General features: G+C 44.7%; 2 protein-coding genes across 2 annotated transcripts; one reads left to right on the top strand and one right to left on the bottom strand.

The window, feature by feature from the left end:
• Positions 1 to 247: 247 nt before the first annotated feature.
• On the bottom strand, positions 248 to 10,024 carry il17rel (interleukin 17 receptor E-like). Its single transcript, XM_068307475.1, has 18 exons — positions 7,461 to 10,024; positions 5,997 to 6,024; positions 5,495 to 5,644; positions 5,082 to 5,188; positions 4,889 to 5,003; positions 4,576 to 4,620; positions 4,358 to 4,497; positions 4,090 to 4,161; positions 3,958 to 4,012; positions 3,710 to 3,870; positions 3,037 to 3,081; positions 2,617 to 2,674; positions 2,351 to 2,496; positions 1,949 to 2,008; positions 1,814 to 1,871; positions 1,442 to 1,561; positions 701 to 754; positions 248 to 623 (listed from the first exon to the last, which is right to left on the bottom strand). Exons 1-18 carry the CDS (start codon positions 7,554 to 7,556, stop codon positions 505 to 507), a joined length of 1,629 nt encoding a protein of 542 aa, XP_068163576.1. The 5' UTR covers positions 7,557 to 10,024; the 3' UTR covers positions 248 to 504.
• Positions 10,025 to 10,277: 253 nt separating this feature from the next.
• LOC137589557 (protein phosphatase 1H-like) lies at positions 10,278 to 21,254 on the top strand. The gene is made up of 10 exons (XM_068307395.1): positions 10,278 to 10,950; positions 13,795 to 13,984; positions 14,164 to 14,535; positions 14,717 to 14,829; positions 14,911 to 14,995; positions 15,166 to 15,284; positions 16,088 to 16,151; positions 16,610 to 16,717; positions 17,706 to 17,857; positions 17,959 to 21,254. Exons 1-10 carry the CDS (start codon positions 10,715 to 10,717, stop codon positions 18,104 to 18,106), a joined length of 1,587 nt encoding a protein of 528 aa, XP_068163496.1. The 5' UTR covers positions 10,278 to 10,714; the 3' UTR covers positions 18,107 to 21,254.
• The last annotated feature ends 1,140 nt before the right edge of the window (positions 21,255 to 22,394 follow it).

Raw genomic sequence — 22,394 nt, 5'->3', positions numbered from 1 at the left:
GTTTTAATCTTGGGGGCGGTGGGGCCACACAAATTAGTTCGTTTTTATAATATCGCCATTGTTTGTCTCAGCAGAGTCATCAGCCGCCACCGCCACTGACTGGACTCTAAAAGGGGGTTTGGATCTACACATTTATCTAGATTTTAACGGAGCCGTTTCAGCACAAGAGCCGTGATTTATTTTCTTGTTTTTTTGTAAAGCAAAAAAATGACATGAAAAATAAATTTTCTTTGATATTTTTTATTGAAAATAAACATTTAAATTATAACACAAATTGATGGTTTAGCCGCCAGCTGGATAAAGAGTCTAACTTCACACACATTCCCTCCCAAACGAATCAACACCACGTGACACACGCGAACAAAAACCATGACAACCACACATGCTCAGTAACATATTTGAAATATCTGCGCCGACGTCGTTCGTGGCGTCAAACCGACAACCCGTTCAGTCTGTGTAACATCTTTAGAGTCTCAAACGGAAAAGCAGAGCTCGGTTCTTCAGTCAGTCGGAGATCAGGTTAACTTTCTCGGTGTTTCCACACTGGGGCAAATCTGGGATGAGGACTTCACGGAGGACGGGATTTGATTGTAATACAGGGACCATGCAGTCAAAGTCGAGGTCTGACAAAAAAAAGTTCAGGTTTTAGGTATTTATAGAAGTGTGAGTGTTTGGCAAAGAAATATTGTGAAAATCTCACCTGTTTGTTTTTCAGACGTGCATCCCTCGTGTTTTGATTTCCAGCTTTTACACACTGAAATATAACAAAGGCGATGAGAACAACAGGAAGACAAAGCAAACGGTTCTTCCACTTTAGTGAAATACTTTTAAACAATTCAAAAGCAGAGGAAAATATTGTCATTTTAATTTTTTTCTTTTCTTTTTTCCCCCAAAAAGATCCCCAAGAAACGGATGAAAACATTAAAGAGAATCCTGGCTCCACCCCTTTATCAAAGGGGTGGAGCCTCTCAACCAATGAACTAACAGACATGGATGAAAACATCCTCTAATTTTGATTTGATGCTTCAATTTTCTACAAATTTTTGCTAAAATTCATTGAGCATGTAAAAAAAAAATCTTGATTTATAGAAAGTTTTACAGCGAGGGACCATGGGAGTTGTAGTGTTCACTTTCCAACAACCACCAGTTGTGATTGAATACAGTTGAAGATCCATATTTGAGATATTTTGTTTTGAAAATGTAAAATATTGTATATATTATAACTTTTTAGGGAATCATTAATAGTCTCTTCCGATCTCAGAGCTCTCAAGCCGTTGCTAATATTATCCAAATATTCTCGTACTTGCAGCGACGTCCGTGATTTGGAATAGTTGACACTGTAGCCGGGCTAACATTCAAGTTGAGAACAAGTGCTTTTCACGAGTGTGTCAACAGAGAGGAGGGGTTTGCAGGCCTCAGCAAGTGCAGACTTTCCACCTACCAGTTAACGCCAGCATGACGATTACGATGCCAGAGAGGAAAACAGCAGCTGGGACAATAACCGGGGTCAGATCCCAGGTGGCATGATGGGATACGACGGGTCTGGGGAGTGACGAGTGATCTGTGAGGAGAGATGGGAGTTCAGGATCTGGGTGCATAAATCAAATGCACCCTACATACTGAAAACGCTGTTCCAGGCCAGCTGTTAACACCTGTGTTTCTGTTTAATGCTAAGCTAACCGATTAAGCTACATGGAATGAATGATGCAGGTGCAATAAATGACTTTAACTGTGTGATAATTATCATATAATCTAATGGAGAAGATGACCTCATCTTTAATTTATCATCCCCAACCAGGAGAAACAAACTTACTGCATTGATGGAGACAGTGAAGGATTGTGGGAGCAAAGTTGACATCGAGCCTTTTCACCTGTTCAGGTACAGAACGAGCATTAAAAGCCTGTTCAAAGGCGACAGAGTAGATTAATCCAGATGATCTATTGTTACCTGGAGACAGGCGTCACATCGCTCCCCCATCAGCTTCAGGCCGACAGCTTTATTTTTCTCCTGGGAAACAACAAAAGGCGCCAAAAAACCGCCGTTAGAGCGTTGCCGTGTGGTTTGGTTGTTGTGTTGACAGTTGACATTATAAACTCTTTCACGTATCATCAATCAACCAGCCATTCAGCACCGATGATTGATTCATGAAGCATTACATCTACATCCATTCCAGGAAAAGATCTTACAATTTTTTCATGCGGCCAATGGATTGGCAAAACCCCAAAAACGAAGACAAAACATGACTTTTGATGTATTATTACTTGTAACTGCCTCACGGATGAGTGAAAACCCTGGAGATGAGACACATCCCCGCTGTGGTATCATTAGTTTACTCCGTGTGTTACCCACCACATGCATGACGTGTGTTTCCGTGACCTGGCACCCAACCGAGTCTTCCGACTTCCCGCACAGCTCCACAGAAAACGTAGCGGAGTTGTGCGATAACATCGTCACGTCTTCGTGACTTTCTCCGAGCGTGGAAACCACCTCCCACGCTGGAAGAGATCGGAGAGCCTGCGTCATTTCAACCAATCTGATATCGGCATCATAAAATCTGAGACTGCTATCAGTCGGGTGATTCAATGATACCTCAGATGTGATTAAAAAAGCGGTACCTTGGAATCTGGCATCGGCGAAAGGACACCTGGTCCAGGATCGAGAACCTGCGGTGAACTGAGGAGGAAAGAGGAATTTGATTTTGTTGCAGCTTTCGCGCAAAAAATAGAGAACAGGGTGCAAATAAACAAAAGCATTATCGACTCGTCTGACTTTGAAAATGAACGCTCATAAATCAGCTGCGTAGGATGAGCTTCCCCATTTTTAAAGATGTGATAACACCGCAGAGGAAATGCTAACGGCGTTAGTTCTTCAAAATAAATGTCATCAAATAGCATTTAGCGGGAGGAAAACACCTCTCTGCTGTTTTGTGGAACTTTATCCGACCTTAAAGGTCAAAGTGTCAAGCATGACCTTTAATCCAGTCCTAAAACGAAATTAGCATTAGCATGAGTGACACTCGGCTAATAATGACTTACCTTCATGCACAGGGATGGGTGTGGATCCACTCTGGTGAATGTGATCTGAAAAGCAAAGATTCATTGAATGGTTGTTGATGAAGAGAGGCGGGACAATCGTTAAAGCAACAGGGAGTGACTCATGTTTGAGGTGTTTTTTACGCTAGCTCGAATTAGCTCACAACCGGACGACCGCGTCAGAGGCTATTTTTATATTAATAGAGAATTACCCTCTGAGGTGACATAACCTGGAATTTAGGTCAATGACATCATGTAAAGATCAACGTTATGAAGCTATAATTCAGTAAATACAAACTCAAGATACGAGTTTAATCCGAATCATTAGTCAACATTTCATCAGTAAAAAATAACTAAAATAATTTTAATTTGTTTGAGCCTTGTAAAATAAGTCCCAAAATCCCAAAATTAGAGATCCGGTCTCACTGAAGTTGTATCCATCCGCCAACTAGCGGTGGTATCCTGAAGCATGACTCGTATCTCAGATTTTTGCTTGTATGTTGAACGAAAATATTGACAAATTGATGACTCGTATCTCAAATAACTCTTATCTCGAGGTACTACTGTATGTTTAGAAGAACTACACTTTGACTTCATCATCTGGAAGTCAAAAGTATATTTTTCCTTTCAAGAAGAATAATTTAAAGGTACGTAGAACTCCTGAGGGTACTCGTACCTTCTCCCTGCCGATGTTCCTGGAGGTGTGAGGTAGATCCTCACAGACTTCCTCTCTTTGCTGACACAACGCCACCACGGCGGTGATAGGACAGGACGGCTTCCAGGACAGCGTCCCCTCCAGGGGGTCAAAGTTAATCCCAGACCACAGCTCCTCCAGGCCTACGTGAGTAGCAGAGGTCACAACGTTTTCATGGAGGGGGGACCTCAAACAAGCCGGGGTTACTACAAAACGGGACGAGGACTCACGGTCTTTGAAGGGGCAGACCTGGACTCGGGGGGCGTCCATCACCATCGACCATCCCTGAGACACATTGGGTTTTAAAATCTGAATTCACAAGCTGATTACAAATGGAAAACATTTGTGGGGGAGGGCGTTACCTCGATGCAGAGGCAGGGCAGCGGTTGGGAATACGGGAGTTTGACGACGCGTTCAGGTTCGTCCTTCTTGATCTGGAAGGAAAAGACACACTTAATAGTCAGGATGTACGAGACTCCGATGAGTCAGCAGGTCAGTAGGTTTACAGTAACAGCCGACAAATAGAATGTGAGTCACTGTGGATGTTTTTAGCTTTTGGGCAGACGAGGAATCTCCAAGACTGTCCCCAAACGCAACCACGTGATTCTGACGCTCGGGTTTTGGACTCACCAGTGCGTCGACTCCGGTTCCCATGCAGATGAAGTCCTTGTGGCACAGGCGCAGGCGGTAGTCGTGGTCCTCCAGCATGTCGGAAACACCGACCATCAGCTCCTTCGTCTCCGGGTTTATGTCGTACGATAGTGTCCCCGCTGGGAGAGACACGTCGGCGTGAGATCGAAAGGTGGAACCCCATTACAATAAATCTAGAGCAGTAAATGTGGACTTACTGATGCATTCTGGGATGTGTCTCTGCAGATCTTGGCTCGTGCATTCTGTGGAGGGAAATAACGATATTTACAGTAATAGCCTCGAACGACAAAGCCTGCAACTCCTCGTGAATCATCGCCGCGTTATTGGGAATTGCCTATGTTGGCGACTTCTTTCACTACAAGGAAATACTCGCGCCGCAAGACAGACGTGACTCATGATTTGACTTCCATGCTATTAATAAGTCGCAGCTTCTGCTCGTTCACTTCCTGCCGACTGGCTGTCGCGTTCTCATGGGTGTAAGTTTCCAAAATGATGCAAAGTTGTTCTCACCTGGAGCTTTATGGGCACCCGTCCAGGTTACGCCACAGTAGCTCGGCGTCGTCTTTACCGTTACCGTGACTTCCTGTCCCAGGGACACGTCGGTGCAGTCGCTCTGGACTTCCACCTGCAGGGAAGGACATCGGCAGTGACATCACGGCGTGTAGGGATGTCCAAATGCCAGCGGACGCCGCTGAGAACTCACCTGTAAGCCAGATAGTCTCTCTCTGGACGACCTCCTGAAGGTGATGTTTCGGCATTCCTCCATCATCCCTGGGGAGACGGTGCAGACGGACACGCCGTGGACCGCCTCTGCAAACAAACGAGGGATTGCGGTCTTCAAAAAAGAGTTCGGGTAACGAACAGGAAGTACAGGCTTTATATGATGAGCCGGCAGGAAGTCGTAAAGGTCAGCTGGGCTTTGACCCCTTACAATCAGACGGAACATCGGCTGATCCGTTTGTTTTTTTATCAAAGAGATGTCCTTCCTTGTTGACATGTCTCATCATGATAACCGTCTCAGGTCATTAATCAGCTGGACCGCGACCAGACTTCCTCATTATGGGAGTCAAACCGTTGCCGGGCTGAAGGATGTTGGGTCACGGCGACAGACGTTACCTGTGAGCTGCAGCTGGATGCCGATCCTGAGGTGAAGCCAGCACTTCTGCCTCCCCTCACACCTCATGACGGTGGACAGGCTGACGTTCCTGAAGACGGAGGAGGCGTCTAGACCTTCCGGACGGTTTTGACACGGAGGAGGGAAGAAAGCTGAGGACCACAGAACGCAAAAGTTACATTTCAGCATGTGTCAGAGATTGCCCAACGTCTACCCAGCGTTCCAAGTTGGCGTTTGTTCGAGGACAATGAGACTATCAAAGGGTGTGTTCCACATCAATTCACTTTCCCAAACTGTCCCAATTTAATCCCTGAGATAAAACAAACACGCCAGTATTTCCTGCATCCTCGTCATGCAGCGCTTTGCACTTTGCTTTACGACTGTGCGTGTTCCACTCGTGTCGGGAGTCCACAAAAACAATCGCGTTGGTTGCAGCAATCGCTTTTTCATGCATCTATTGTGCAGAATTGCATGCAAAAGTGCAGATGTAGTCTCTCTACTCACCGTGAGGCTTCGTCCTGCATTGAAGGCCCTACAAGAAGGGGAAAAAAAAGAGTTGTTGGAGCTGCAGGAGCAGAGGTTTCATGAGATAACAGGGAATTCCCAGATAGCAAAAAAGCGTTTTACATCCTCATTGCTCCTCCAACCCGGAGGAGAGCAGTTTGTTTTTCTGCGGCTCCACAGATTTATCAAAGTTCTCAGCTATTAGCTGGGATGTCGGTCTTCAAGCTTCAGCTGCAAGAAGAGTGTTTACACGCAGTTTATTAGCAACACAGTTATGTCGAATATGCAACTCCGCAATTTGCGTCAGTGGATGATCGGCGGTGAGTCACCAGCAGGAAAGTCAAATATTTCAGATATTTCCATGTGGTGCCTGAAGTCAGCGAGTGTTTCCACCACCGTGATGCAACAGAAGCAGTTCCACAGCAAACACTCTGAAATATTGAATAAGAGTTTACGACATTCTTGACAATAAAAGTTGTTTCAGTACCGGGGAGGCAGGAGAAAACCGACTTTGACCTCATGATGCATGTCTCAAAGGGTTTTCTCTTCCCATAAACACTGATTGTCTACCGATTTAAGTTTCTGGGTAGATTTCATGTGTAAAGGTCACAAAAGAGAGAAGGAGAGAGTTTGTTGTGTTTTTGAAAAACACACGGAGAAAAATGGGTTTAAATTGAGTGGATTTAATGACAGTTAGAGCCTTTACTGAGTTTATCAAACTACAAATATGCTCAAAGTTAATTCACGTAAATATTATCAGTTATCTCAACTTAAAATCTGTAAGGTTTAGATATCCCTTAGTAAATCAGACCTCGACAGACTTTTACGCCTGAATAGGATGTATTATTGTTAATATGACTCCGACACGTAATTTTATTGCTTACGTTTGATTTAAGTGAGATTACTTTAGACTTTGTTGACTCCTTAAAACCATTGAATATTTTTAGCATCTCGATCCCGTGAAATTCTCGCTTTGTTAAGAATTTTGTCATAATTCAGTCTCAGATTTTATTATTATTGCACAAATTTAGAGTAAAAAATCCAACTCTGACGTGATTTAAGAAGAGGAGCTCTGGTTGAGACTCAAGTTAGTCAAAGTCTTCTTGACTTTCTATCACTGCTGAGGGGGAAGTAAAAACGCTCCTGTTGTCTGTAACAGTTTGGTTACCTCTTCGGACGTGAGGAATGATTGATAGCTCAGCTGTGTGTGTGTGTCTGTGTGTGTGTGTGTGTGTCTGTGTGTGTGTGTGAACGCGGGGAACCTTTGAGTTCAGCCCACACACTCACCTTTGACACACATTGTAGAAAACACTCCAGGTGAGCCAACAGGGGAGTCATTCTGTGGAGTCGGGTTTTACGGCGTTTCACAGGAGTGTACTCATAAAAGTCATAAAAATATCAGCTGCAAGCGTGTGTGTGTGTGTGTGTGTGTGTGTGTGTGAGAGAGAGAGGATGCAGATTTACCTGAGAACACCTGACCCCACATGATTCTATCCTCTCCAGTTCTGCAGCTCCAGCCAGACCCAAACAGCAGAGAGATACCAACAGGATCATCTTCATCACGCAGATGTCTTCCTCTTCTTCTTCTTCTTCTTCTTCTTCTGCTGTTCCGCCGCTCTTCCTTTATCCTTTCCCTCCCTCCTCTTTCTTTCGTCCCCGGCCTGGATGAGCGATGGGGGTCAGACGGCAACGATGATGATGATGATGATGATGATGATGATCTCCTGCTTGTCTTCTCAGCGTGATGAAATCCGGTGTTTGGTGCACTGTGGCCGAGCCCAGCGCACAAAGTGAAGCAGAAGCAGCAGAAAAGCCTACTTAAATATTCCTCCTGGGGGGGGCGGGGCCTTTGGTTGTCAGGGGTTACATGTGAGGAAACATCAGAGCTTTTCCTCTTTGGCAACGCTTCCAATAAATTAGAGGTGTGATGAACATCCGCTTGCCTACTGATGGCTTTTTAATGATTGGCAGCAATGAAAAAAGGACAAGTGTATTTACCTGTCAGCCATTAAACCAAAGTCAAGTAGCTACAAGCGGGAATTCTGCGTCAGGATTTACTAGAAAAGAAATTTCCCAATTTATGGCACTGAGTGGGACAGAAAAGGTCAGATCCCAAAAGGTTTATTATCTCGTTGGCACTGCCTTTAGAAATGAACAATAGGACTACTTACTGCAAAACCATAATTATCTTAATTTGGAAGGTTGTAAAATAATTTTTTTTTTTTTTAAAGCGAGGGGTTTAACAATTCTATGACTTCAGAAATGCTTTAATTCAATCAAATAATGATAATAATGGGTCTTCATCATATAAATCTTTGATGATTGCGCAGAAACAAGCCCATGCCCTTATATGGGTAACACACGTGCAGTTTGGACCGAACAGGACCTCAGATTTACTCTCCTTTGAGTCGTCATTCAGCTCCAGTGGGAAATTTTAAATGTCAAACTGAGTTTCATCTTATAAATCCCACAATGAGACCGGCGAGAATGAAACCGAACAGGAAAAGCCGGTGATCGGTTCCTGCTGGCTCATCGTTACTCATGACTTTAACACCACTGAGACATTCGACCCGTCGTTGTTCTCAAATAATCATTAAACCCTTTCAAATTAAGAGTATCAAGAACCAAAATGTCTGCTTTTGTGAGGAAGACGGGCTCAAACCAGGTTTAAAAAATCAGGAAAGGCAAAGTAAATTCAGCAGCAGCAAAATATAAACCCCCTATAGGAGCCCAGACACTGGTGGTGGTGGTGGCCGATGACTCTGAAGAGAATGGCATTGTCTGCATTAATTGTGCGCCGTTAGAAAATGCAAATGCTACGCTATGCAATCCAGCAACAACCCCTCTTGTGTTTACCCCCACACATTGCTCTTCTTTTAAACACCGTGTTGCCCAATAACATCAAAAGTCACGACCATAAAAAGACAAGACGGCGCAGATAACCAGGTGACTGTTATTCCCAGTTTCAGTTCTAACACGACACATTCCTGGAATTTCTCACCTTTGAAGCAGGGATGACTTCCATCTGATGAGTACACCTTCATAAAAACAACACAAAGGCGTATCATCACATTACACAAGGCTAATAATAGCACCGTGATGAATACCCATCAACGCTATGTTGGGCGAGCTGCTGAGCCGAACCCTGCGCTAGACGTAAGAAACAAAACACGCACATGGATGCCTGAAATTAAGAGTGATCTCGCAGACGTAAATAGAAATACTGTACGCAACAGTCACACAACAAGCACCCCGGGCGATGGAGTAGTTTCCATCTGGCGCCAAGCCCGGCTTCTGTTCATCTCAGCTTCCACCATTAAAAACAGACAAGATCTCAACCCGACGACAAAAGGACTGTCAACACAAGAATTTATTTACTGAAGCTCCTTCACTTCCTATTGGCTCAATCAAGAGTCCAATAACGTGTTTCCTGAAAAAACACTCATGAAAACAAGTTCTTTGATACCTGAGACAGGTGCTGGGGTTAAACCAGCTAGTTTGATGGCGCCATCTACTGGTAGAAAAGATAAGCTACAACTCAGTGATGACTTCATTTGTTGTGACGATACTAATAAATATAATTGAGTCATTAGTAATTACTCTCATTGGTTTTTAATATAAAACTATTTGGTCTTGAGTTGGGGGGGGGGGTCCCTGTGACCCTACAGCCTTCAGACCTACAGACCTGCTTGACCTTTGACCTGCTGTAGACCTGTAATCTGCTCTCCACTGTAAGAATTATCAATCTTTACTTATTCCACACTGCAAAAAATACAGTTCCTTCCCCAAGATAGATAGATAGATAGATAGATAGATAGATAGATAGATAGATAGATAGATAGATAGATAGATAGATAGATAGATAGATAGATTGATTGATTGATTGATTAATAATCCAGGAGGAAATTGTACATATCCACTGCTCAGGCATTACATAACGAATAAATACTGGATTAAACACCAGGAGAAAAAGAAACACTGACATCACAGGACATACCACAAGACATACACTACACTAACAGACACATGCAGCACTAACAGGACTTATATACTAAACTATAACTAAAATATAAACAGTATAAAATTAAAAATATAACAGTATTACATTAAAATATAAACAGTATAAAATTAAAATATAAACAGTATAAAATTAAAAATATAACAGTATAAAATTAAAATAATAACAGTATAAAATTAAATTAATATTTATTAATTAATTAGATGAATATTTGATTCTAGAATATAATCATCTTGAATTAAAGACGTCTGATTCCTGAACGTTATACTGTAATTTAAATCATAACACTCCAGCCAACTTCAACCACTCCCCCCCAGGAAGGATTTAAATTTAAATTTAAACACGGCTGCTGCACACGATGACCGTATTTCTTGCAGTGTGCTTCCCCTCTGTTGGGTCACGTGATCAGATAATCTTCCGTGTATTTCCGCGTTCACGACGGCCGAGCTGTTGTGATGACTTTCCGTGGGGGCGTGCGGGTTTTCACCTGAAGCCTTCGTCGTGCCCCCCTCCCCGGATGATGCACCAGGATGAGGCTGTGACCGTCTGAGGGTCTCCTCCTCCTCTTCCTCCTCCTCATCTTCCTCCTCCATCCAGCCTGTCGTCGATCAGCGCGGCCGAGCTGGGGGGCAATCCGGGGAAAGGGAGCCGCGGCGCCGCGCACCGGCCGACGGACGCCCCGCCGCGACGCGCCACCAACATGCTCACCCGGGTCAAGTCCGCCGTGGCCGGCTTCATGGGTGGAATGATGGCCGGGGGCGGCTCCGGCGGGGGCGGCAACAACGGATCCGAGCTGCCGATGAAATTCCCCTACATGCGACCCCAGTTCCTCGGACTGTCCCCGGATGAGATCGAGTGCTCGGCGGACCACATCGCCCGGCCCATCCTCATCCTGAAGGAAACCCGGAGGCTACCGTGGGCCACCGGATACGCTGAGTAAGTAAAGCCGGCTGCAGCTGCTCCCGCTGCGGCTGTCGTTGTCTCCCAGGGTGCGCTGGATGGGAAGGCAGGCCCCGGGTGTCTGCAGGTGCCGCCGGGCTGCACCTGTTCCTGGGCCTCCATCCGCCCCCCCCGCGTGGATCCAGCTCCACGCCTGCTTGTTGCAGGTTTGCAATTGCGTGTTTGGTTAAATGCATGAACGCATTCATCCACGGGGATGAATGTGTGTGTGTGTGTGTGGGGGGGGGGTCTGGTCCAGTTGTGCCTCCGGGTTGGCGGCTGGTACCACCATCTAGGCTGGAGATGCAGGACCAGACATCAGTAACAAGGCTTAGCATGTCGGAGAAGTTCAGCTGAAGATAATCTGTTGGCTGGCTGGAAATACATGCTAAATAAAGCAGAGGATCGTCTGCATAGTGTGGAAATGAAATATCGTGAGAGTCAGTCAAGAACCCCTTAAAAGAATTCTGGACCCCCAAAATCTTAGGGGTTGTTCTTTGGGCTGGACGCCGACTCTCCAAAAACAATCCATTCCTAACTTTTTGGGTATTTTTGCCAATGAGGCTCCTAGCTGGAGGTTCTGGGGGTCAAAAAAATTAAATCTTGGCTCCAAATTGGGACATGAAAAGTGGCACTTTTTTTTATTTTGTGAATTTAACGATGCGTCGCATCTATCGTGCGACAGATTGTGGTGTTCACAGTTAGCTCTGTTTCGTAACGTTACCGTGCCTCTGTTGACACGACTGAAGGTCACATCGGCACTGAATGTGATATCGCTTGGAGCTGATAGGAAAGGAATAGCCCCAATATATAGTGTAAGGTCGTGTACACGACTACTGTAACCATAGTAACCGGTACATACTGAGTAGTCAAAGAACTGGACATGATGGTATTTCTGAGAACACATTCGACTTGTTGGTAAACTTGTATTTTGGCAGAAGCTTTTAATCACCGGATTGACGTCCCTTCGAGCACGAACGTCTCCACCCCGATACCAGCAGCGATATCCGAGATTAACGTTTCCCAATAATCCTGAATGGCTCTGATAACAAAAAGCAGATAACAAGGAATAAGATTACGGATGTCGTAGATACGATGGTGAAGTTACTGATACTATTATTGAACCATTTTCTGATAATGACATCTTGGCAAAATGTGCCTCTTCAATAGCATGAATCAGAACATCAGTTGTTTTGTTTTCATCCCTTCCAATAGGGAGACATGTAGCATTAGCCTCATGGATGGTACAACCTTTAATTTATTCTAAAACGAGTTGTATTTTCTTATCTAAAACAGTCACGTTTTCTCCTTCCTGCCCAAAACCACTAGAGAAAAAGGATTTGAAATATGTCTTAGCGTCTCGCTAAGCTTTGTGCATCAGAAAATAATTATCCCATACTTAGGGCAGAGAAACAAAGAGGCCATTACATGTTTGACAATGGAGGCGGAAATTAGCTTTCACCACTAATGGGGGGAGGATAATTGCTCTGAACGGAGCCAAAAATGATCGGCGGGGACATGAGGCCGTTCTCCTCGCGTGTTATTTGGTTTTTACGTTCGTTTTGTGCTGAATCAACAGGACGGTTGTGACATCATTGCATTTGTTGTCAGCAGATTGCGCTGAAGCTGACAAAGACGTGTTCGACCTCAGTGTGGCGGATGATTCAGGGTGTTTTATGGCTGCAATAACTCAGAGGGCATCTTCTGGTGTAATTATGGTCCTGAGGAACCAGAACTCTTTCATACGCAGCGTGCGTGGTGGGTAACGCTTCAAAAGCAAAGTAGCGACGGTTTTAGCTCCGGATGTCCTTCGATACCACCACACTCAGCATAGCAATCAATTTGTTAACACATTACACTCCATTTTCATCAAATTCAAGTGATTTTGAGGCAAATTTAGAGCTTTTCTGAAAGGCAACCTTTTGTAACTGTGATATAAAAAGGATAGACTTCCTCCGCCTTCTTCTTTTCCGTCTTGAAACCCAGAGAAATCGACTCCGATATGGAGATATTTATCTAAATTAGACATTCTATTCTGGGCCGAGACTCATCATTCCCTCCAGGTTTCTGACAAACTGACGTCAAAATAAACTCGGATGAATTTTGTGCACATTCTGAAGCAGAGAACCAGACAGTTGTACATCCAGCGCCTGTCTATAAATAGGTCGGTTTCTCAGCCTCAACGCCTTCGGGAGACGTCTGTCAGATTCATCCGTCGCCACAGTCTCACCTCGGGGTCCATCGGTAACCTGGTTTATTTGTTACTCAGCAGGTTTAGTCAGGTTTTTTGTTATTTTGCGTGTGTTTTCTTTAGATAGTCTTCCTTGTGTCCTAGAGACACAAGGTAGACTATCTGGTCCCAAGCTCGGATAGTCAAGAAGGGTATCTAGCATAAATACTGTGTGTCGTGAGAGGGGAGGTCAATGTCTGGGGCAATTACTACCCATGATCTCAGTATCTGTGAAATCCCGGCCACCACCCATCTCAAAAAAACATTTCAGGCAAACTGAGTCCAGTTTTTGATTCCTATACGAAGCAGGACATAGAGATGTCGCAGCTGTCACTACCTGTAAGGTATCATGTCCCTTTGTGACCCGCCTCATTAATTAAGGGCATCACAGGCTTTGGGCATGAATGTGACAGAGATAGGCCACCCTGTTTGATCTTCATTGGTAAAATGAACGTACCTTAACCGGTGCATAGCTGAGAGCAAAGTCATCTGATGTCGGCTTTCGTTCAAATGCGTAGCTGTCGGATCAGAGAAAAAAAACTGTGTCGCTTTGGGATATTACCCATCAACCCTTAACTGTGAGTCACCCCGTGCATGCACTCCTGTTTCAGGGTAATTAACGCCGGTAAGAGTGCGCTGAACGAGGACCAGGCCTGCTGCGAGGTGGTGGTGGCGAGACGGAGACCCATGAGCTACTGCCCTCCTTCCACACCTAGCAAGAACGCCACGGCCAAGAGACGCAACTCCCTGCCCAACGGCGAGGGTCTGGGGCTCCGCGTGGAGCACAGCATGCTGGGAGAGGTACGCAACATGAGTCACAATGTCGTGCTGAGTGGCAGCAGGCTGGGCAGGTTATTCCAGACTGTACGTCACCTCGAGGGACGCTCGCCGACACCTTGGCTCCGGATCTACCCCGGAGACATTTGTGTTGTTACTTGATTGGGCGTAATTGTTCAATCGATGTGTGTCTTGCCTGACAGGAGAGCGAAGGGTTCGTGTTCCACTACTGGGCCTTGTTCGACGGCCACGCCGGTTCAGGCGCGGCGGTGGTCGCCTCCCGTCTTCTGCAGCACCACATCGCCTGCCAGCTCCAGACAGTCATCGAGATCCTGCGCAACGCGGCCTCCCCGCCGCCGACCATCATGGGCGAAGAGCCTGAGAACAACCCTTACCTCCAGGGCAACACCCCGGGCCCGCACCGGGGCCTGACCCGGGCCACGTCGCTGCGCGGGGCCACCGGCGCGCCGGGTTCCCCTTGCAGCACCCCGCCTCCGCCTCGCTTCTTCACCGAGAAGAAGATCCAACACGAGAGCCTGGTGGTGGGGGCCATCGAGAACGCCTTCAAAGACATGGTGACTGCATCACAGATACTGAAATTAGTCACCACTAGATGGCAGCAGAGCAACGACAACAATCCAACCTGTTCCAGACCCAAAACAAACTGCGTTCAAGATGAAAAAAAAGCACTTTTACATTCAGTCCAGGACGTGATCTTCGTCCTGGAGGTCTGACAGGAATGTTTTTGTTTCGCAGGACGCCCAGATCGAGAAGGACAAGCAGGTCTACAACGTGACCGGAGGATGCACAGCCCTCGCCGTCGTCTACCTGCTCGGGAAACTGTACGTCGGGAACGCGGGGGACAGCAGGTGAGTCCTCTCATCCATGGGATCTATCTGGAGGGTCTGTCGGGGTCACCCCTGTGTTACCTTCACTTTGTGTTTCCGCAGGGCGATCATCATACGGAACAACGAGATCATTCCCGTGTCGGCGGAGTTCACCCCAGAGTCCGAACGACGGCGACTTCAGTTCCTGGTAAGACGGTTCGTCCTTAGAAAGTCTCTACAATCGACGTTTCAGGTCCATCGGTTGTCTGGAGAGGCTTGACCCAACAAAAACGTTCTCAACCGAATGCTTCCTTCTATGCCGATGACATCATCGTCTACGCCAAACGTTGACCCGCTAACACCGTTGCTGTCCTCCAGGGTTTTATGCAGCCTCACCTTTTGGGAAACGAGTTCACGCACCTGGAGTTCCCCCGCCGCGTTCAGAGGAAGGAAGTAGGCAAGAAGATGCTCTACCGAGATTTCACCATGAACGGATGGTAGGAGCCTTACGTTTGCTTCACTCTTGTGCACGAATAAAAAAGGGAAAGCCTCTGTCGGCCTGGAGTAATTTAAAGAAAATCTGATAGTACCGAGAGGAATATCAACAAAGACTGGAGGGAAAAGAGCCAGACGGAGGAAGAAGTTTAGAGGTTTGGGTCAGGAAAAGTACATGTCTGAGTTTTGAGGCAGGAAAATGGGCAGAGCAAAGCTCCGTCCTGATAGACGCCGCGAACCCCGGCCTGATAGGAAGCCGTTTGAAGTGCGTGGTCTCCACTGGCTGGCGACGGCTCTAATCTATCCACTTTAAGCACATCAGCGTCTTTCAGTCCGACATCAAAGCTCCGTTTCGAAGTCTCTGCTTCCATTTGTGCACTTAAGAAGTCCTTTTTTTTTTTTTTTTTCTTGTATTCTCTCGCTGAATTTTTCAGCAGCAAAAACACTTGTTATTACGCTCTGAAGAGACACTTGACGAGAGGACGACGGCGGTGGATGTGTTTCCCAGCCGTGTGATAAAATGACAACCAAGATGTTAACCTTGTACCTTTTTTTTAAAGGTTGAAGCCATTATATTCACGCATTAGCAGCAGATTATTCATCAGGCAGAGCTTCTAAAAACACGTTTATAATAGTCGGCGTGGCAGAAGTGAGGGGCGTCCCCTCAGGTTTACCTCGTAAAAGCCAGGTGGCGACCTTTAACGTGTAAAAAAAGCATGAAAAGACTCATGCAGCTTTAAAATATGTTCAGGTGCGTCATTGAAAGCGTAAATCCATCGCTTTTCCTGTCGTTTCTCAAACGCAGGGCGTACAAGACCATCGAGGAAGAAGATCTCAAGTTTCCGTTGATTTACGGGGAAGGAAAAAAGGTACGTGCGACCACGCCGAAACAGAAAATCACTTCCTGTGTGAGATGAAAGGAGTCATGGACGAATACGATGGAAGAGAAGAAGACGCTAAAACTGGGGAGGGTTTTTTTGTATTCCTTTTCATTTCATTTTCACATTGTCGATTCAGTTTGATGTGAAGTGAGTCCACAAAGAGGTGTTGTGATTCAAAGAACGAATAAAATGAAGACGTTCAAAGAATCGGATGATTAAAAGAGTGGAAAAATAACGGTTGTCGTTCGATTCAGATCAGATTTAGTTGCCATCATGATTTCACATTTATTTAGCAGCCACATAGTGACTCAAAGCTAACCTCAGCTTGGTAATGTGAACCTAGAAAATGACATTCGGTGCACTTTAAACACTTCAGACCGCGGGACAATGTCACGTGTTGGGAACACGTACGACCTCCCTAAATTAAACGCGTCTGTGTGTTCCAGGCGCGAGTGTTGGCCACCATCGGCGTGACCCGTGGGCTCGGCGACCATGACCTTAAAGTTCACGACTCCAACATCTACATCAAACCCTTCCTGTCCTGCTGCCCGGAGGTGAGAATCAGCTTCCTGCAGACTGTCTGTAAATATAAGTTAAATATCGCAGAATGTTTTTTGTAGAATGCTCAGTAGGGCGCATAATATCACTAAGGCACTAAGGCATATAATGTATATGTCAGAAAAAAAGGGTAATATATATTTAAATATTTTTTATATTTTATATAATTTATATTCATTTAATTTATATTAGTATAATATATTAATATATGTAACAATTGATTTTAATAATATAAAAATATAAATTTTATATTATATATTAAGATATATATAATATTACTAAAACATTGCATTGTATGAATGTGCAGCAGCGACAACAAGCTTCCCTCTACACACTATTTTTTTAAATAATATGCAGGGTTAAAAAAAATCTTATAATTCCTGTCGGTGTCAGAATTTGTCCTAAAATCTCTACATATTTTCTTCGGAGTACGAGACAAATGGCTGGAATTCAACTCTTTCATTCGAATCCAGTTCTTTTTGACGTTACTTTATGTGACGTCCCATTCTGAAAGAGGGGTCACATGACCCACCACGTCTACTCCCGTCCTCTCTACACCACAGTTAGCGTTAGTTTAGCGTTTAGCTTCAGTCTGAGCGCGTTTCAGCTCACCCGTCTGCTGTTGTCTGATCGTCTGGAGCGTCTCTCCTCCTCCAGCTCTGTTTGATCTTTAATTCATTAAAACTCGGGTTCACTCCGGGGTTCACCTTGAGATCGAACTCCCGTCGGCGCGCCGCGTCTCCGACGGCATCGCCTCTCTTCCACAAAACTCAAAAAAACTTCCCGAGTGGTTTCTCAAGGTGAATGAAAACTGCGTGGAATTCATTAAGATGCCAAACGCCGCGCCAGTCGGGCGAAGAAAAACATGATTTTTTCTATCGTTTGCAGATGATCGTCTCCTCGTATCGCTGTCGTTGTCTTCTGCTTTATTTTGTGTCACTTTCTTTTATATTTTGAGACGTTCATGTTTTTGCGTTCTTGCAGGTTAAAGTTTACAACCTGATGCAGTACGAACACGGCGCCGACGATGTCCTGGTGATGGGAACCGACGGCCTCTGGGACGTCCTTTCCAACCAGGAAGTAGCCGAAGCCGTGACCACGTTCCTGGCTAACTGCGACCCCGACGACCTGCACAGGTCTGCGCCGCGATCCCTTCTTTCTTTGATTTCCCACTTATCGCCTAAATTCCCGAGTTGCCAAGCAACAGCCAATCAAATCGGCTTCCTGTTCCCTCCAGGTACACGATGGCGGCGCAGGACCTGGTGATGCGAGCGCGTGGCGTTCTGAGGGACCGGGGCTGGAGGATCACCAACGAGCGTCTGGGCTCCGGCGACGACATCTCCGTCTTCATCATACCTCTGATGTACGGCAACCGCCAGCCCTGAGGGGCCCCGATGGCGGCGGCCCCGCGGGGTCATCGACCCCCGTCGGGTAGCGGACTGAGAATCTTCTTTGCGTTTCCATCATGTGGTTTGCACATTTCTTCTCCTCTGTAGTCCAAAAAAAGGACGTGATCGTGTTTGGAGATCTAGAGTTCACATCTCTGTCGGAGTTCGGAGCTTCAGACGGAAACGTTTGATTAACTTTTTTGACTGGAAATAAAAATGTACGCGTCTGGTAATTTAATCGGTCGTGAATCAGATCATCCTGCTGGTGTTAAAGTCGATTAAAGCGACGGCGGAACTTCCTGAATATTGCTGAACTTCTGCAGAGATGTGAATGCCTGAAGAGGCCGATGCTCTTCGTTCCGTTACCCTCTTGCAGTGCTGTACAGTGCTTAGCTCCTCCTCTTTTACCCCCCCTTCCTTTGTACAGTACTCTTGTTTGTAGAAGAAGAAAATACCTCCTCCTCCTCCTCGCGGTGACCTTGGACCAAGCTGACGGGTCAGCTGCGTTTCCGTTCGGCCACAGTGTGGCTTCTTCACGTGGAATCGGTTTCCATGTTTCAGAGAAGGAGGGGACACGCCTGAAGTCGACCTGAAGTTTACACCTGACGGTGGGCGGGGACATGAAGAAGGTCTATACATGTTTTAGCCATCGTCATCAAAATTAGCACTAAAAATAAATCGGAGTTCCCCCCCTCCAAATTAGCCTGTTTGTATTGGTGAGTTTTTCGTTGGTGATTAGCTGTCATAGTTAGCATGTTCGGACTTGTTTTGGTATTTAATGAAGTTTCGAGTCTCTGAAAACATCCCTGAAGATATTTCAGATTATTTCGATGCCACTAGCATATCTGATAATCAGGAGGAGGCTGAACGTGGATTAGCTGGAATTAGCAGGAAGTAGCTTGTTTGGCTCCATCTGATGATTTAAACTATTAATCATTTGTTTAATTTTTGTAGAAATTTGCTTCAAACTTTTCCACAATATTCTAGATTTTTTTTTTTTAAATTTCATTAGCTTTTGCAGAATCCAGTACCTTCCCTCTGAAGACATGGATTTGTCTCTAATAATAACCTAAAGCCGAAGAAAACAGTAAAATACACTTTTTATTGACTGAACGTAAAATGTTTAATTAAATAAATTAAAATTTGCTAAATCTTAGCTAAAAAAAACAGGTTAGTAGTGGTTAAACGCAATGAAATAGGGTAAAAATCAAATTAAAAAATAAACGACAAATTTTACACTATTTACGGAGCCATGCTAGCTGTTTCCCGCTTGTAGTCTTTATGCTAAGCTAACACTTTCCTGATTATACGATTCGACGTCATTACACTCGTTTAAGAAACCAATCGTGTTTCCTAAAATGTGGAATTTCGTAAAAATAAACTCTTTAAAAACCAAACCTGGGATTTAGTAGCTAAGCTAGCGGGTGGCTTGCACTTTAGGCTAACCCCACATGTTATCAGGGAGCCACAGCATGTGGAATGACGAGGCAAAAATTCCAAATTTCAAATGTTGGGATAAAAAAAAAAAAAAAACTTATATGAAATCGCGATGAAGCTTCACGGTAAAAACACGCTGTTATCTTTTGCGCGGTTAGCATATGTCGCGTTGGGGATTCGGTTCGGTCCACGTTTGCATGCAGTGACGCGTTCAAGGCCCGGGAATCTGAGTGTCAGTGCAATGGTTTACACTGCTGTAGTTGTTATGGACCGACTTTGTGTTTTGTTATGTATCAAGGAGTTCGTGAAAATGTTGTTTGTACTTGTGCGAAGACAATGCATATATTTATACATTTGGTTTTTCCATTAGCATTGTTAGCATCCTAGAGATTTAGCATAATAGCTAAGATTGTGATGTAATACGAAGGAATGAAACAGGGAACTAAAAGGTTCATTAACAGACGCGACTATTTTTGTTTTGTTTTGGGGTTTTTTTGCACTTTTTTTATTTTGTTGAATTTTGGAAAGAGAATTTTGAAAAATGTTAACCCAAAACATAAAATCAAAACAAACGTGTTTTAATGGTTTACTGTTATTGTGTGCCGTTAAAGTAATATTCATGGGCTGGTTTAGTTTAGCTTAACAACGGGAGAAAGGGCTAAACTCACTAAATGAACAGTCACTCGATCAAATAATGTGATTGACCAATATCCAAAAGCTGGCATTAATAAAATCCATATTTTCAGATAATTCATCATCGCTGAATTTTTTTCAGCTTTTGTAAAGAAACTCCAAATTTGTTACAATGAAGTCAAGTTTAAGATCAAACTTAACTTAAGCTCTTTCTTTGTTTTTAAGCTAAGCTAAACATATCCTGGTATTGGCTTCATATTTAGCATGCACACACTCACCAGGAAGAAAATAATCACAATTCCTACAAGGGTTTTATGCGAGCTAATTAGCATTTTAGCTTGGAATTACCTTCATTCCTCAGAGCAGCAGTGATTTTTACCTGAAATTCAAACGGTACGTTCTCCTCCTGTACATTCCATGAAGTCATGTACTGTATGGTAATGACATGTCATCATTTTACCAGCTGTTTATTGTTCTCTAATTAATTAATTGAATGTCTTCTTTTTTTCGGCCTCCATCTTTAAATCGTCTTGGCGCGCGTCCCGGTTTGAACGGGGCGTCAGAATGTACGGGATTGTTATCCTCACCCTCATCGTGAAGCCTTTTCTATTCGCTGAATGTCAGAATAAATGTTTTGTTTTTTCATCTGTGCCACCCAAACGCTGCGCATCAACTCAGGTTCAACCATCACGCGTGGAAAACGTTGGACGAGTCCATTCGCATCATCTTTTTTTTTTTTTTAAAGTTCTCAGAGTCCCAGGTTTCCCTTTTGGAAGTTGAGACAGGATGATGTTAGGATGAGGTTCACGCTGGGAAAATGAGAAAATACAGTTGTTTTTATCTGTAGCAGGAGGTTTTAAGCCCCCCCATGTGGAAACGTTTTCCTGACACCTCCTCGCCTTTGTGTTCATCTGTGAACACGAAATGTACATTTTGTAGAAGCAAAGGATGGAGGACAGAACGGTTTTTAATGTTTTCCCCGTGTGACTCTGACTTTTGGGCGGAAAAGCAATGTTTACCTTCAATGTTTCTTTTTTGGGAAATGAAGAAATAGTTAATAAATGTTTAATATCAACATAAAACTGAATGTTTGTGTTATTTAATCAAGGAGGTTGTTGGTTTGACTCCAGATCTGGACATTTTCTCCCTCTGAGTTCCCAAGTCTTCCAAAATTAATGTTTCTAAATTCCCCATAAGTTCAAACGTGTGTGATGCATTCAGGGGTGACCCCGCCTCCCCTTCTGGTGTCAGCTTGGATAGGCTTCTAGCCCCCCCATGACCCTAATCTTAAACTCAATATGCACCAACACCCAAAGAAGGTCCCAGAATCCACATTTGCAGTCTAAACATGTAGCAGTGAGCTTCATCACTCCCTCCTGTTGCTCCTCATCATCATCCTGCAACAGGAGAACCAGCAAAGGGGGGGTGGCACCCTTTACACCACATACCTTCACCTTGTAACCCCCCACCCCCCTTCCCACAGTAAATAAAGACATCTACTTACAGAAGTCCAAGTATTCTAGCAGAAAACCCTGTTTTTCCTGCTGCGTTCAGGAAATATTGGAAACCACAGTTCTCACGGGGGTGTTCACTTATGATCATTGAAGCAGCAGGAAATGATTGTTTTATTCTATATGAACACACACCTGTGTGTGCAGCTTATCACACAACTGAGTTTAAAACCAGAATTCCAGCATTTTTTTGGTTTTGTTTTTAATTTTCCTTTAATTTGTGGAAAATCAGCCGGACTTAAATTGGACAAGTTGTTGATAAAAAAGGAATAAAAAGAAAAGCGACGTTTTAAAATCAATTTATTGCAAATTAAGAGTTTCTTAAAGCATAAAACATTCCGGAACACGTTTCATTTTTACGCGCTGGTTTCTCCTCCTCTTCGGCTCCTCGTGTCGCAAATCACCAGCGCCGACAAGGCAGTAGATTGCGCAGTCATCTCCAAAAGGGGCAAAATAACAACCCGACAAACAGCACAAACTACTACCTCACCCGGCGCGTGGGCTCCTTCGTGCGTCTCCGTTCCGTCGCGCCGTCGTGCGTAAAAGCGCACGGGAACGCTGCGCGCAAAAACGTGTCCGCAATAAAAAAAAAAAAAAACGACACCAAAAACCCCACCCAAAGAGGCAAAAAAACATGTCCCGTGTGTTGCTCCCGCTCCTCTCCCGAGGTGACCTCCGTGGAAATGCCATGTGGCAGGTAGGAA

The sequence above is a fragment of the Antennarius striatus genome, chromosome 22 (assembly GCF_040054535.1).
Source record: "Antennarius striatus isolate MH-2024 chromosome 22, ASM4005453v1, whole genome shotgun sequence".
NCBI lineage: Eukaryota > Metazoa > Chordata > Actinopteri > Lophiiformes > Antennariidae > Antennarius > Antennarius striatus.
Note: the sequence above shows the minus strand (reverse complement) of the source record. Positions and strands in the feature narration are given on the sequence as shown.

What these genes read in the sequence shown, in the direction of transcription:
- il17rel (XM_068307475.1), bottom strand. Translation starts at nt 7,556, where the DNA reads ATGAAGATGATCCTGTTGGTATCTCTCTGCTGTTTGGGTCTGGCTGGA. An exon ending in ACCCATCCCTGTGCATGAAG is followed by an intron (nt 2,675 to 3,036) that starts GTAAGTCATTAT and finishes TTTCCTCCTCAG; the next exon opens with TTCACCGCAGGTTCTCGATC. An exon ending in CGCCGATGCCAGATTCCAAG is followed by an intron (nt 2,497 to 2,616) that starts GTACCGCTTTTT and finishes GATCTCTTCCAG; the next exon opens with CGTGGGAGGTGGTTTCCACG.
- LOC137589557 (XM_068307395.1), top strand. Translation starts at nt 10,715, where the DNA reads ATGCTCACCCGGGTCAAGTCCGCCGTGGCCGGCTTCATGGGTGGAATG. An exon ending in TGGGCCACCGGATACGCTGA is followed by an intron (nt 10,951 to 13,794) that starts GTAAGTAAAGCC and finishes CTCCTGTTTCAG; the next exon opens with GGTAATTAACGCCGGTAAGA. An exon ending in GACGGCGACTTCAGTTCCTG is followed by an intron (nt 14,996 to 15,165) that starts GTAAGACGGTTC and finishes GCTGTCCTCCAG; the next exon opens with GGTTTTATGCAGCCTCACCT.